Below are 14,184 nucleotides of genomic sequence, written 5' to 3'. Positions count from 1 at the left end.
TCTTTACGGGTAACAATCAATGCATTATTTACGTAACGTCAGTTACTTGCCGGAGTCCTGTCATTTACTCTGGACATTCCACTTGCTTCAGTCATATGAGTGAAATGAGTGAAATATAGCTGACTGCATCGTTAAACACCCTTGAATCGAGCCATAACACCTAAGACACGTAAAGTAGTCTCCCTTTCAAAAGACGTGAAGCATTTCCGGATCTCCTTATCGGATCCCGCTGGCTTGGACTCAGCTTCAAATCAAAAAGGAATCAGTGTGGCTTACCGTCAATCGGCAGTACCGAGTCGTATCGTGGCGATTTTGCACCAAACTTAAATCATGGCTTTACGCTCTCTCCGCGGTAATTCAGCTGTGTTGTAATGAATGAATCTGTGTGGCTTTACGCCACCTTGGCTATATTTAGGCTCGTCAGTGGGAAGATCTTACAGCAGCCTGCGGATGGTCGTGGGTTTTCGTTAAAACACAAAATGTATAACTGCCAGTACCATTAAATATAATGTACTGGTGCACACATGCGACTCCGGCAGCTCCATTCTAGTTTCGTCGTACTGTTTGCTCCAAGAAACATTATTCCCCCGGTCTTTGCCCGGTTTGCTCCCACCATAATGCTGGCGGCCGTCGTATAAGTGAAATATTCCTGAGTACGGCGTAAAACACCAATTAAATAAATAAATATATATATTTAGGCCATACCGTGGTGATACTACATCAGAGATAAACCATCAGTATTTCTATCATGTCGGATAGACATGAAGGATCCCACACCAAGAAGAAATCAATGATTTCAGCTAGATGAACAACAGGGTTTAATTCTAATAGATTTATTTTAAGCTGATGATGATACAATGATGTTCTTAAACCAAAGGCATGAATTCAGTACGGATGAGTATCTTGATAGTTGGGTTAACCAATTGCTCCCATCCCAATAAAAATCCAACACTGCTGGAACGATTGCGGCTGTGATACAATGACGTTCTTAAACCAAAAGCATGGATTCAGTACGGATGAGTATCTTGGTAGTTGGGTAAACCAATTGCTCCCATCACAATAAAAATACAACACTGCTGAAACGATTGCGGCTGTAAGTCTGGAGTTTTGTCAGATATACACATGGTGAAGGGCGGTAGTATGCTCTGCTGTCTACACTCATGAACCTAACCACAGTCATGTAAGTAAGGTATTCTTGTGCACGACCTAACACGTCTGCAAGTCTCGTTAGACCCGTGAAAGACAATTAATTAATGTTGTTTGTAATACCTGCAGTCAAGTTACCGCCATCTTTGATGTGCCCATATGTTGCGTGTTAACTTATAGAGTCAATCCATGGCATAATACAACGACCAAATACATGATTTCATATATCTAATTTATGCTTAATAAACCCTAGAACTTGTATTAAGAAGACCATAACTTATGTCATTTGTACCGTTCTAGGTACTCCTATAATGTAAAATATCTTGGCTTGTACACAACGCCATTCAGATCCACAAGTGTGAAAGCAGCAAACAGTTTGTTGTAGGTTTAAAAATTAGCACAATCCTGTTATAAGGGATACTGGGAGTGTCAGAGTATGTACGATAAAGCAGATCTTTATGTTAAAGGCGATTGCGTTGTTTTGATAATATCCTGACACAAAACGAAGTTTTCTCCGCAGAGTTGAACCGCGTAACTAGGGCTCCAGAACGACCAGAACAGAAACAGAAACACTCCTGTTACCACAACAAAAACCAACCCCACGCGAAGACCAGTTACCGCCATCTTGTTCTGTCTCAGCTCCGAAATTTTCTGAATGTGAAGTTCCAGTTGTCTCTGTTTTACCTCATCCGGTGACCTCATTTTGAAAAATCTAGACACCCTTCTGCGAAGAGTTTTCTTGTAGTCTGAAAGGAGATATAAAGAAAAACCAGACTTTAATACCTTCGAGCAGCACTAATCGAGGTAACAATACGTGACTAGCGCCATACATAGGCTACCGTCTTTATATTTTAGACCGAACCGTACATTTCGTGCCAAAAAACCGTTTATACCCTGGTGCCAGCTACAAGACTGAACAACAAAGACTGTTATCAAATTAAAGATAAAACTCAGTGGCTTCTCAGGATCATTTTACTACACATTTGTAAAACTTTGTACACAGAGGTTATGCTATTGTTAAATTACGTGGTTTTTAACAAATACTAAGGAAACAAAATCTCTAAGTATCACAGCAATCTTTGAATGAGAAGTGTCTCGCTGTTTCATGAAGCCATTAGTCACTTTAGGGTTTGTGATTGGATAGTTAGGCCAGCTCGGCCAGTCACACTTAGGATATATTATCTCAGAGCACAATATCCTAGAGGGACACCAAATAATTTACAACAACCGTTAAACATAAAATGTATAACTGCCAGTACCATTAAGTATAATGTACTGGTGCACACATGCGACTCCGGCAGCTCTATTCTAGTTTCGTCGTACTGTTGGCTCCAAGAAACATTATTCCCCCGGGCTCTGCCCATTTTCCCCCCACCATAATGCTGGCCGCCGTCGTATAAGTGAAATATTCTTGAGTGCGGCGTGAAACACCAATCAAATAAATAAATAAATCCAAGAAACATTATCATACGACTTCCTCATTCCCTGGGGTTAAATCATCGATAAGGTAAAATATCAGTATGTCTTCTATCAGTGGCATATAGAAATTGATTTGGATAACGAAACGAATATATAGATGTTCGCTGAATAAATAAAAGTTGTTATCTATATATTTGTTTTGTTACAAAATATCAGTATATATGGAGTATCATGGCATCCACTATACCGGTATTGTATAACCGTGAATTATCTCTGGGCTGTTTGTTATTAATGTATAAAAGTAAACTCCCGCCTTTCAATCACCTCTACCCACTTATCTCCCTCCCGCCTTTCAATCACCTCTATCCACTTATCTCCCTCCCGCCTTTCAATCTCCTCCATCCACTTATCTCCCTCCCGCCTTTCAATCACCTCTATCCACTTATCTCCCTCCCGCCTTTCAATCTCCTCCATCCACTTATCTCCCTCCCGCCTTTCAATCACCTCTATCCACTTATATCCCTCCCACCTTTCAATCACCTCTACTCACTTACCCCCCTCCAGCTTTTCAATCACCTCTATCCACTTATCTCCCTCCCGCCTTTCAATCTCCCCCATCCACTTATTTCCCTCCCGCCTTTCACTCGCCTCTATCCACTTATCTCCCTCCCGCCTTTCACTCTCCTCTATCCACTTATCTCCCTCCCGCCTTTCAATCACCTCTACCCACTTATCTCCCTCCCGCCTTTCAATCACCTCTATCCATTTATCTCCCTCCCGCCTTTCAATTACCTCTATCCACTTATCTCCATCCCACCTTTCAATCACCTCTATCCACTTATCTTCCTCCCGCCTTTCAATCATCTCTATCCACTTATCTCCCTCCAGCCTTTCACTCGCCTCTATCCACTTATCTCCCTCTGACCTTTCAATCACCTCTATGCACTTATCTCCCTTCCGCCTTTTAATCACATGTATCCACTTATCTCCCTACTGCTTTTCAATTACCTCTATCCACTTATTCCCTTCCTGTGTTTCAATCACTTCTATCCACTTATCTCCCTCCCGCCTTTCAATCACCTCTATCCACTTATCTGCTTTCCACTTTTCAATCACCTCTATGCCCTTATCTCTCTACCGCCTTCCAATCACCTCTATCCACTTATCTCCCCCCTCCTCCCACCCACTTTCAATCACCTCTATCCATTTATCTCCCTCCCACCTTTCAATCACCTCTATCCACTTATCCCCCCCCCCCGCCTTTCAATGGCCTCTATCCACTTTTCTCCCACCCACCTTTCAATCACATATATGCACTTACCTCCCTCCTGCGTTAACGTCACCTCGACCCACTTACCTCTAGGTTAGCTCTATGCTCTTATGTCTTGCCTGCCTTTCCGTCGATTCTATCCATTTATCTTTTGCCTACCTTTTCGCCACCTCTATTCACTTACCTCCAGCCTGCCTTTCTGTCAGTGAATTCTTCCAAGAATCACAAAACATGGAAAACTGACTGTTCTCGGTGTCACCTGACCTTCCTGCATGGTGGCTATCGACTGTCGCCCAGTTTTGTGGATTCTCTGGATGACGTCCACTTATCACTTTGTAGTTGTATTCCTCAGTAATTGGCACATCAGTGTTCCCCATCGGTAGGCCAACTCGATGCTGTCGAATTTCTTCTCGGTGGCTGTCTTCACCCATACTTATCACAGCATTGTCCGAGCTTTGTGGACGTGTCCAATGACGTGGTTTTGTCCCTTCTAGGTCCTCTTCATCCGTAATTGTCATACCATTGTTCGAGCTTTGTGGACGTGTCCGATGACGTGGTTTTGCTCCTCCGTGGTTGCCTTCATCCGTAATTAACACACCTTTGTCCGAGCTTTGTGGACGTGTCCAATGATCTGGTTTTGCTCCTCCGTGGTTGCCTTCATCCGTAATTAACACACCTTTGTCCGAGCTTTGTGGACGTGTCCATTGACGTGGTCTTGCTCCTCCGTGGTTGCCTTCATCCGTAATTAACACACCTTTGTCCGAGCTTTGCGAACGTGTCCAGTGACCTGGTTTTGCGTCTCCGTGGTTGTCCTCATCAGTAATTATCACACCAGTGTTCGAGCTTTGTGATCCAGTTAGATGACGTGATTTTGCCCCTCCACGATTGTCCTCTCCCACTATGATTAGCTTGCTATCAATGTTATCTGAGTCAGCTGGTTTATGCACGATTGCTTCTCCGTCGCTGTTGCCTTCAAGAAAGACCAATTCACTGTCAGAGCTTCCTGACTCTGATTGTAGGCGTAGGATGTCTTCTCCGTGGCTGTTATCTTCTACAAATATCAGCTCACTATCTGAGCTTTGTGTCTCCGCTGGTTGAGGTGAAATGGGCCCTCTCTGCTTAGTTCCATTTGTAGGTACAAATCCAGTTCCTGGACTGTGAGTATTCGCCGTAGTCGTGTCAGCATTCTCCTCATCACGATCTACATGGGCGGATTGATTTTCCGCCAATTCGTCAAAGTCTGTGAGCTGCAATTCATCCTGTTGCTGAGACTTCCTTGTCCAGAAGGTGGTACGTCCGATCTGAAATTAAAAGCTAAATAACTACTCGTCGTCTGGACAATATCTGGAAAGATTCTGACGCTAGGAGAAATTACCGAAATGATGTTAAAAGAAACAAAAAAGCAAAAAATAAAGATTTACAAGAGCCATAACACGTGCACGAAGAATATTTTAACTGTTTTGTTATTGCTTGGTACCATCACTAAAGAAACTATTAGCTTCTCAGAAAATCTGAGTGAAGTTTCTACTTAATGCAAAACACCAATCATGTAAACTAAGGTATCTTACTTTATCTTACTTGTGGAGCGTATGGCGACGTGTAAATATACACACAGCATGGTGATCTACTTACGCGGTGACCCTCTGGTGGATTGGACAACAGGCTTATGACAAAAGCCATGACAGCAGTCAGCAAGAACGAGAATAGACCAAAGTACATGTAGTGGAAATTGTTGACCAAGTTATAAGCAGCCACACTGTTGTAGGCGAAGTAACTGTAGATCATGCTGAGAATTAAACGGATGCTGCCGGTAATACTTCCCAACACTAACGCCCAGAACGCTCCCTGATACAACAGCAAATACATTCAGTTAACTTATTAATATATATGAATATTTAAAGAAGATTTTTCTTTCAGATTCAGGGCCTTGTGGCGATCTGCATTATTTTCTGGCTAAGGTAAACGTCCAATGGACACCATCTGATTAGAAAATTTATTATTAAAGCCCAAACGACTGGCCCAAAATGGCAAAGTTGTCAGTAAAGAACCTTTTGCTGTCTGGCTGTAAAGTCAGTAGGTTAACTTTTCGACATAGCACGGGCCGAAGCTGAACTGACTATTGTTCTCGATTAATAACCAGTTCTCCAACAACTGGTTCATCGTATGAATGGATAACAGACGATATCAGCTTAGGTCAAAAGTAATTTACGTGGAAAAGTATCTCCACCATAATACGTCAAAAGGATAGCACTCATTATATTAGATATATGACTTAATGTCTTATATTGCTTTTTTCTCTTTTTTTTCTTCGCAAATGTTCGCAATTTTTAATTATTGTATCAATCCCCCAGCACATAAATTGACCACCAGTATTTGTCCAAATGGCCTTCTTACTCTTCTTACTGGAAACAATTGCATGGTTCCGTCATATTTTCGTACTTTATGTACTTTCTTAGTTCTTTGATAGTTGGTCTTGGGGTTGTTGACCTGGAACGCCCATCTTGATTAACATGTGGTTTACGAATGTCTGTTTCGACGCAAAGATTCTTGCTCTTACCTTCTCTGTGGTTCTTGGTACAAATACGCCCAGTAAAAAGATTGCAGCAAAGGGTGGTGCCAAATAGTTGGTCATCGTCTGAATGTAGGTCAACAGGTCGCCTGCAGCTAAACTAACCAATACCATCCACCCTACCGACATAAAGGTCACCACCACAAAACAGATCCTGGAAGCAGAAAAATAATAAATGACATAAAACCAACTCTTCAAATGGAGCAGTAATATTTAATAATTCGTTATAAATACATATAGATGTTGTTTCCGTGATTTTAAAATCTGAGTTCTTTTCTTCGTAACCCAGGCCTTGAAAATATTATATCAGCTAATCATTTCGGACAAAGTACACATATCACAAAAAATGCAATGCTAAACCATATAACATTTCACCTCTAGGCGTGCTCATGCGCAATGCAACATGGACAGTGCGGATGGGCCGACGTATACAGGAAACTATGTCTACTTGTACAGGTGCGTGTGTTTGTGTCTCTCTCGAATCACTTCAGATGCTAACACGTATAGGAAATTTTTCACAGATTGGTCATTACTTCTGGGCCTTACATGACCCGCAAGCCCAGCTCAAGGGTTAAAAGCAGTAAATATGTTTGAGTGTAATTTTTACATGCAAATACATTTGTTGAATCTGAAATATGACAATATTTGTAAACATATCACAAATATAAATTTGACTAAAATTCTGATTTAAGATATACCGAATTCCAGCTGATATCATTTATTAGACATGCATTACATATTCATTTAGGGCACATTTATACATAAATGTGTCAGGATTCAGTTATACCCAAAGCTTATCCCAAATACCCTTCACACAAAAACATTATAAAATGTCATTTTCGAAACGAACAAAACATGCTGAAGACCGTATATATAAATACCTTTTCACAGCCTTTTATCTGATGTTTACATCACTTTTATGTTTTCTCCTCCTTACAGTATGTGTATCAGCGGAAAGTATAGCTGAGAATGTTCTGCTAAGTAACACGAACCAGAGGTGAAAGGTATAACAGACTTCAGTTTTCCACTTCAGTGTTACAATATGTTAGGTTAGACCAGCGGCATTAAGAGATAGTTCAACTGGTTTCTGCGATACCCTTAATAATGAAAGACATTTCAGTGGGGTTCAGCGTGGATTGAACCTCTAGAGTACTGATTTCAGCGCGCTAAGGCACACTTAACCCTTTATACAACGTGCTGAGGTAAGGATGCGTATATATCTATAAAAATATGTTTATGTAGTTTATGGGAGTGGGTCAAAGCCGAATGGTTGACGGTGCTACACTAAGTGTGGGTTCAAACCGGTCTAGGACAGGATATTGTACCTCTCCAGCACTCACTGCTTTTGAGGTCATGGTGACAAGAACCGAGGACGCTCGAATGGCAGTCTTCACAATCTAATGTTTGTTAGAAACATTTTTCTTGCACCAATATGGTGTGCCTGTCCGTGTGTCTGTGGGATACTTTGTCAGTAATTTGCCAAAGATTGCTAGTTTATCCCGCGGGCAGTCCCCTTTCGTCCACCTATAAAACTGACCACCATCATTTAGTTGAAAATTCGTGATTTTGGCTTTAAACAATAATCCGATAATTATAAGTATTAATCTTTCATTGCTGTGTTTATTTATTCTCGTGTTGATTTTCTATGTACCGACAGTCATTCTTATTGGATTGCTTCATCTAATTGTTTGTCCAGTTGTGAAAAAATTACACATTGCTGATTGATTTATTAAAACGTCAGCGTTATTAAAAACTTAAGCTCAATGATGATGATGATGATGGTGATGATGATTGTAAGATTGGTGTTTGCCATTCCGTTAAAGAAATTATGATTTACACCGCTTACCTTGTGTTCAATTATGAGTCATGTTCATATCCTGTCGAACAGGATCATAACAACTAGAACCGGCCGCTAAGAAGCTACACAGGAGCAGTTTTGATTATGTTGACACCTAGACAATTTAGGGTCGTCACACATTCTACATTTCTCTAGTGTTATTTTGTTTTCAGCAAACTGAAGACAATGTTTCCACACGTTATGGCGACACCATGGAGATGTGATCTGTTTGGGATCGAAGTGACTTGTCAAAGATCCGGATTTTCCGCTTTCCTAATTAACCCATAAAGTAATATAATTAAAGATGTACAGCACAGAGAGTAAGACCAGAGCAGCAACGAAAGTGTGATAGCTGGCAAACGGTCACATGTAACTGGTGAAACACAGTCTCTTGTCAATTTTCCTCATTCAGGGTTTTATTCTAACTGTTCATGCAAATGCATAAGTAGTAGTGAATTTCACGCCCCCTAGCATCATGGCTTAAGCAGAATTAGGTAACAAAATGCAGTGATATTAATTACAATTTATTTGATGTTACTGGTCTAGAATTACTCAAAATACTGTGTTGTCATCATATTTAATACACAATCACATTAGAAAAAAAACATCGTATAAGTGAAACATCCTTCAGTTTGGAACTATTATTCAAAAATAAAAATACACACATACGCACACACACATTCCCACATACATACATACATTCATACATATATACATACAATATACATACATAAATTGAAAAAAGCCGTTCACCAACTCGTACCTTTTTGCCCTGTCAAGCTCCCAGGGACTCGCATCTTTTCTGACTACATTCCAGATATCAACAGCAAATATGGCGGTGAGCGTGTCCAAAGTAGAGGATATATTACTGAAAGTACACACCAGCAGTACGGCCAACATCAGTCCACGCAGTCCTGTAGAAGAAAATATTGTTTGTTTTCTTTATTTGTTTGCTCAGTTAATTATAATTTATGAACATGGCAGTCCATAAAGTCATAGGCCTTTCTCTATATACATTTCTTTAAATTGCTTTTTAATATATTGCATCGATTATTAATAGAACGTTAATATTAATCACACTACAAAAACATCAGTCAAGAGTTATCCACGTTATCAGTGAGCCGTGGCTAACACTTCCGAAATTTTATTTGAATTTTGGGTCATTTCCTGTTTTCCGAAAATCACTGGCTTACCTGTAGGCATCGAGAGGAGAAGAAGGGGGTAGGCGTAAGACGACCCCGTGGCTAAAAAAGAGCACAAATCCTTCTGTAACCAAATGTGTTTGACAATAGTTTCCACTATTGAAACGGCAAGTAACAGCTGTCATTTCATGCAAATCTTATGGAGGCAAGAACATATTAGGTCAAAGAAACGGTTGAGTTTCGACGTCAGAATAAATACATCTAAAATCAGAACATATAGTAAGCAGACTCCTTTAAAGCGGGGTAAATTAAACAAAAGTCAATGAAAATATATAATATAAAATATATTATAAATATCCAACAACAACATCACCAGAAACGCTGTCAAATAATTGTAATAAAAATAAACAACAAAACAGGCTTGAAAACCTTAAGCACAAAAGTGTTTTATGGCCCTATAGTGTTAAACGAACTCACACGAGAGGGCTCAAGGTTAGTCGCCTTTTACGCCAGGCTTGGCCGTGGGCTGAGGTCCTATTCTTTCACAATGGAAACCCACCATAGAATTATAGAAAAAAATTACCTTTTGTGGAATTTTATTCATTTATTTGTGATTGTTTTACACCGTACTTTAGAGTATTTCTCTTATACCAGCATTATATAGTAATAACCCAGAAACATCCGCTGGTTGCTGGTAGACCTTCCCACTAGAGGACGCCAGCATGGCTGCTAAAACTCTGGTGAGATGTATCCACAACAATTACCGTATTATATCGCCAACCACTCGGCCAAAGAGGTCGACTAATGTGGAAATGATGTAAAACTTGTAAACCTTCTCCTGACTTAGGTCAAAACATCATATCGCTACAACAAATGAACAAAAGCTTTTGCTGCGTTTTTCTTTTTTTCAGATTTTCAGATTTATTTCCGTCCAAACTTACCCGGGTTCAAGACTTGGGAGATCATTCCCGGCAGAACCATCAAGAAGAAGGGCAGGACTTTTAGGACACCGGCCATCAGACCAGCCCCCTGGGCATGAGTGAGACTCCTAGCTACCAGTAACCGTTGTACGATGACCTGCCGAAAGATAGACATGGATCAACGAAACAATACTTCGCATTACACCTGAATATTAAGTTATTTATTTCCTTGATGTTTCATGTGCCGTACTCAAGAATATTTCACGTATACGACAGCGGCCAGTAGGCCTACTATGGTGGGAAGACACATATCCTGTGTTGATGTTACCAGTATAGTCCACCCACGGTCCATCTTCTGTGTTGTTGTTACTGAAATAGTCCAACAACTATCCATGTTCTGTGATGTTGTTACCAGCATAGTTCAACCACTGTGTATGTCCCGTCTTGATGTTACAAGTATAGTCCACCCACAGTCTAAGCCCTCCATTTATGTTACCAGGACAGTCCACCCACAGCATACCAGATGATGTTCCTTGGCCTGGACATACCCGACCACCACACCAGTACCAGATGACGTTCTCTGACCTGGACATACCTGATCACTACACCAGTACCAGATGATGTTCTTTGGCCTGGACATACCCGACAACGACACCAGTATCAGATGATGTCCCTTGACATGGACATATTGACCACCACACCAGTATCAGATAACGTTCCCTGGTCTGGACATACCTGATCACCAGAGATGACGTTCCCTGACACTAGACACACCTGATGACCACACCAGTACCAGATGACGTTCTCTGACCTGGACATACCTGATCAACACACCAGTCCCAGGTGACGTTCCCTGGACAAACCTTATTACCACACCAAGGCCCGATGATGTTCCCTGGACAAACCTTATTACCATACCAGTGCCAGATGACGTTCCCTGGAAATACCTAATCACCACACCAAGGCCCGATGACGTTCCCTGGACATACCTGACCACCACATCAAGGCCCGATGACGTTCCCTGGACATACCTGATCACCACACCAGTACGACATGATGTTCCCTGGACATACCTGATTACCACACCAGTCCCAGGTGACGTTCCCTGGACAAACCTTATTACCACACCAAGGCCCGATGATGTTCCCTGGACAAACCTTATTACCATACCAGTGCCAGATGACGTTCCCTGGAAATACCTAATCACCACACCAAGGCCCGATGACGTTCCCTGGACATACCTGACCACCACATCAAGGCCCGATGACGTTCCCTGGACATACCTGATCACCACACCAGTACGACATGATGTTCCCTGGACATACCTGATTACCACACCAGTACCAGATGACGTTCCCTGGCCTGGACATACCTCATCACCACACCAAGGCCCGATGACGTTCTTTGGACATAACAGATCACCACATTAAGGCTCGATAACGTTCCCTTCCCTGGACATACCAGATCAACACACCAGTACAAGATGACGTTCCCTGGCCTGGACATACCTGATTACCACACCAAGGCCCGATGACCTTTCCTGGATATACCTGATCACCACACCAGTACCAGATGACATTCCCTGACCAGGATATAACTGATCACCACACCAGTACCAGATGACGTTCCCTGGACAAACCTTATTACCATACCAGTACCAGATGACGTTCCCTGGACATACCTGATCACCACACCAAGACCCGATGATGTTCCCTGGACATACCTGATCACCACACCAAGGCCTGATGATGTTCCCTGGACATACCCGATCACCACAACAGTACCAGATGACATACCTGATCATCACACAAAAGGCCCGATGACGTTTCCCGGACATACTTGATTACCATACCAGTACCAGGTGACGTTCCCTGAACATACCTGATCACCACACCAAGGCCCGATGACGTTCCCTGGACATACCTGATTACCACACCAAGGCCCGATGACGTTCCCTGGACATACCTGATCACCACACCAGTTCCAGATGACGTTCCCTGGCCTCGACATACCGGATTACCACACCAAGGCCCGATTACGTTCCCTGGAAATACCTGATTACCACACCAAGGCTCGATGACGTTCCCTGGACATACCTGATTCCCTGGAAATACCTGATTACCATACCAAGGCCCGATGACGTTCCCTGGACATACCTGATCACCACACCAAGGCCAGGTAATGTTCCCTGGACATACCTGATCACCACACCAAGGCCCGATGACGTTTCCTGGACATACCTGATCACCACACCAAGGCCCGATGATGTTCCCTGGACATACCTGATTACAATACCAGTACCAGATGACGTTCCCTGGACATACCTGACAACCAAACCAAGGCCCGATGATGTTCCCTGGACATACCTGATCACCACATTAAGGCCTGATGACGTTCGCTTGCCTGGACATACCTGATCAACACACCAGTACAAGATGACGTTCCCTGGCCTGGACATACCTGATTACCACACCAGTACCAGATGACGTTCCCTACACATACCTGATCACACCAAGGCCCGATGATGTTCCCTGGACATACCTGATCACCACAGGAGTACCAGATGACGTTCCCTGGCCTCGACATACCTGATTACCACACCAGTGCCAGATGAAGTTCCCTGGACATGCCTGATCACCACACCAAGGCCCGATAACGATCGCTGGACATAGCTGATCACCACAGCAGTACTAGATGACGTTCTCTGGCCTGGACATACCACACCAAGGCCCGATGACGTTCCCTGCACATACCTGATAACACCAAGGCCCGATAATTTTCCCTGGACATACCTGATCACCACAGGAGTACCAGATGACGTTCCCTGGCCTCGACATACCTGATCAGCACACCAGTACCAGATGACGTTCCCTGGACATACCTGATCACCACACCGAGGCCCGATAACGATCGCTGGACATAGCTGATCACCACAGCAGTACCAGATGACGTTCCCTGGCCTGGACATACCACACCAAGGCCCGATGACGTTCTCTGGACATACCTGATCATTACACCAGTACCAGATGACGTTCCCTGTCCTGGACATACCTGATTGTCATACCAGTACCAGATGACGTTCCCTGGACACACCTGATCACCACACCAATACCAGATGACGTTCCCTGGCCTGGACATACCTGATTACCACACCAGTGCCAGATGACGTTCCCTGGACATACCTGATCAGCACACCAGTACCAGATAAAACCCGGTGTTTGTCCGAGGAGAAAACCTAGCCAAGGCATGTAGTAATCGTCAGCTGGACGAAGCAACCGGAAACTCTCCATTTGAACTCCTGTTGATCTGGCATATTCTTTGTACAAGCCTTCCAGTCCCCCAACCTTGGAAAAAGCTAGATTGAAAGCAAATATAAATTATAGAATCCAGTCGTGGAAGTAGACATTCGTATACCAGCTGTTAACCAAATTCACGTTTTGTGTCAATAATCGCAAAACCGATCACCAAACCAACAATCAACACAATCCAACAAAGAAGTCAGACGAAATGTTGAAAAATGGGAAAATGAAAGCAAAATGCAGAGGAAACAGGGAAATGTGAAGATCAAGTATTACCGCTCAGAAACGGAGCAAATTCCCCGCTGTAAGCCTGAGCAATGTACATACAAACAGTTAACCCTCAACGACAGCATCATGCCTCCGTATCAGATATTTACGACATTAAAAACCTACGAACTTACCATACTACTTTGAAGAGCAAGAAAGAGTTGTCTCGTGTGTATGAACTGGTCTGCAACTGATGTACCTCAAGATTATTCTTATATCTAGTCCATTCTATTTGCCACATCGACCATGAAAACCGGTCCCACTGGGACTTTGATTCAACATCACGCTACCATCACACGGAAAGTCAAAAGTGAG

The 14,184-nt window shown here is 42.7% G+C and overlaps 1 protein-coding gene across 1 annotated transcript in view; it reads right to left on the bottom strand.

The window, feature by feature from the left end:
* Positions 1-823: 823 nt before the first annotated feature.
* The window catches only part of LOC135474791 (uncharacterized), a 49,187-nt gene continuing 35,826 nt past the window's right edge, over positions 824-14,184 (bottom strand). The window contains exons 20-27 of the mRNA XM_064754387.1: positions 13,486-13,658; positions 10,325-10,460; positions 9,435-9,485; positions 9,005-9,155; positions 6,393-6,558; positions 5,468-5,680; positions 4,020-5,136; positions 824-1,892 (exon numbers count right to left, since the gene is read on the bottom strand). Coding sequence (XP_064610457.1) covers positions 1,603-1,892; positions 4,020-5,136; positions 5,468-5,680; positions 6,393-6,558; positions 9,005-9,155; positions 9,435-9,485; positions 10,325-10,460; positions 13,486-13,658 — 2,297 coding nt within the window. The 3' untranslated portion in view covers positions 824-1,602. The remainder of the gene's footprint in view (positions 1,893-4,019; positions 5,137-5,467; positions 5,681-6,392; positions 6,559-9,004; positions 9,156-9,434; positions 9,486-10,324; positions 10,461-13,485; positions 13,659-14,184) is intronic.

Source organism: Liolophura sinensis, chromosome 9, assembly GCF_032854445.1.
Source record: "Liolophura sinensis isolate JHLJ2023 chromosome 9, CUHK_Ljap_v2, whole genome shotgun sequence".
NCBI lineage: Eukaryota > Metazoa > Mollusca > Polyplacophora > Chitonida > Chitonidae > Liolophura > Liolophura sinensis.
The sequence above is the reverse complement of the archived record's forward strand: the minus strand, read 5'-3'. Positions and strand labels throughout refer to the sequence as shown.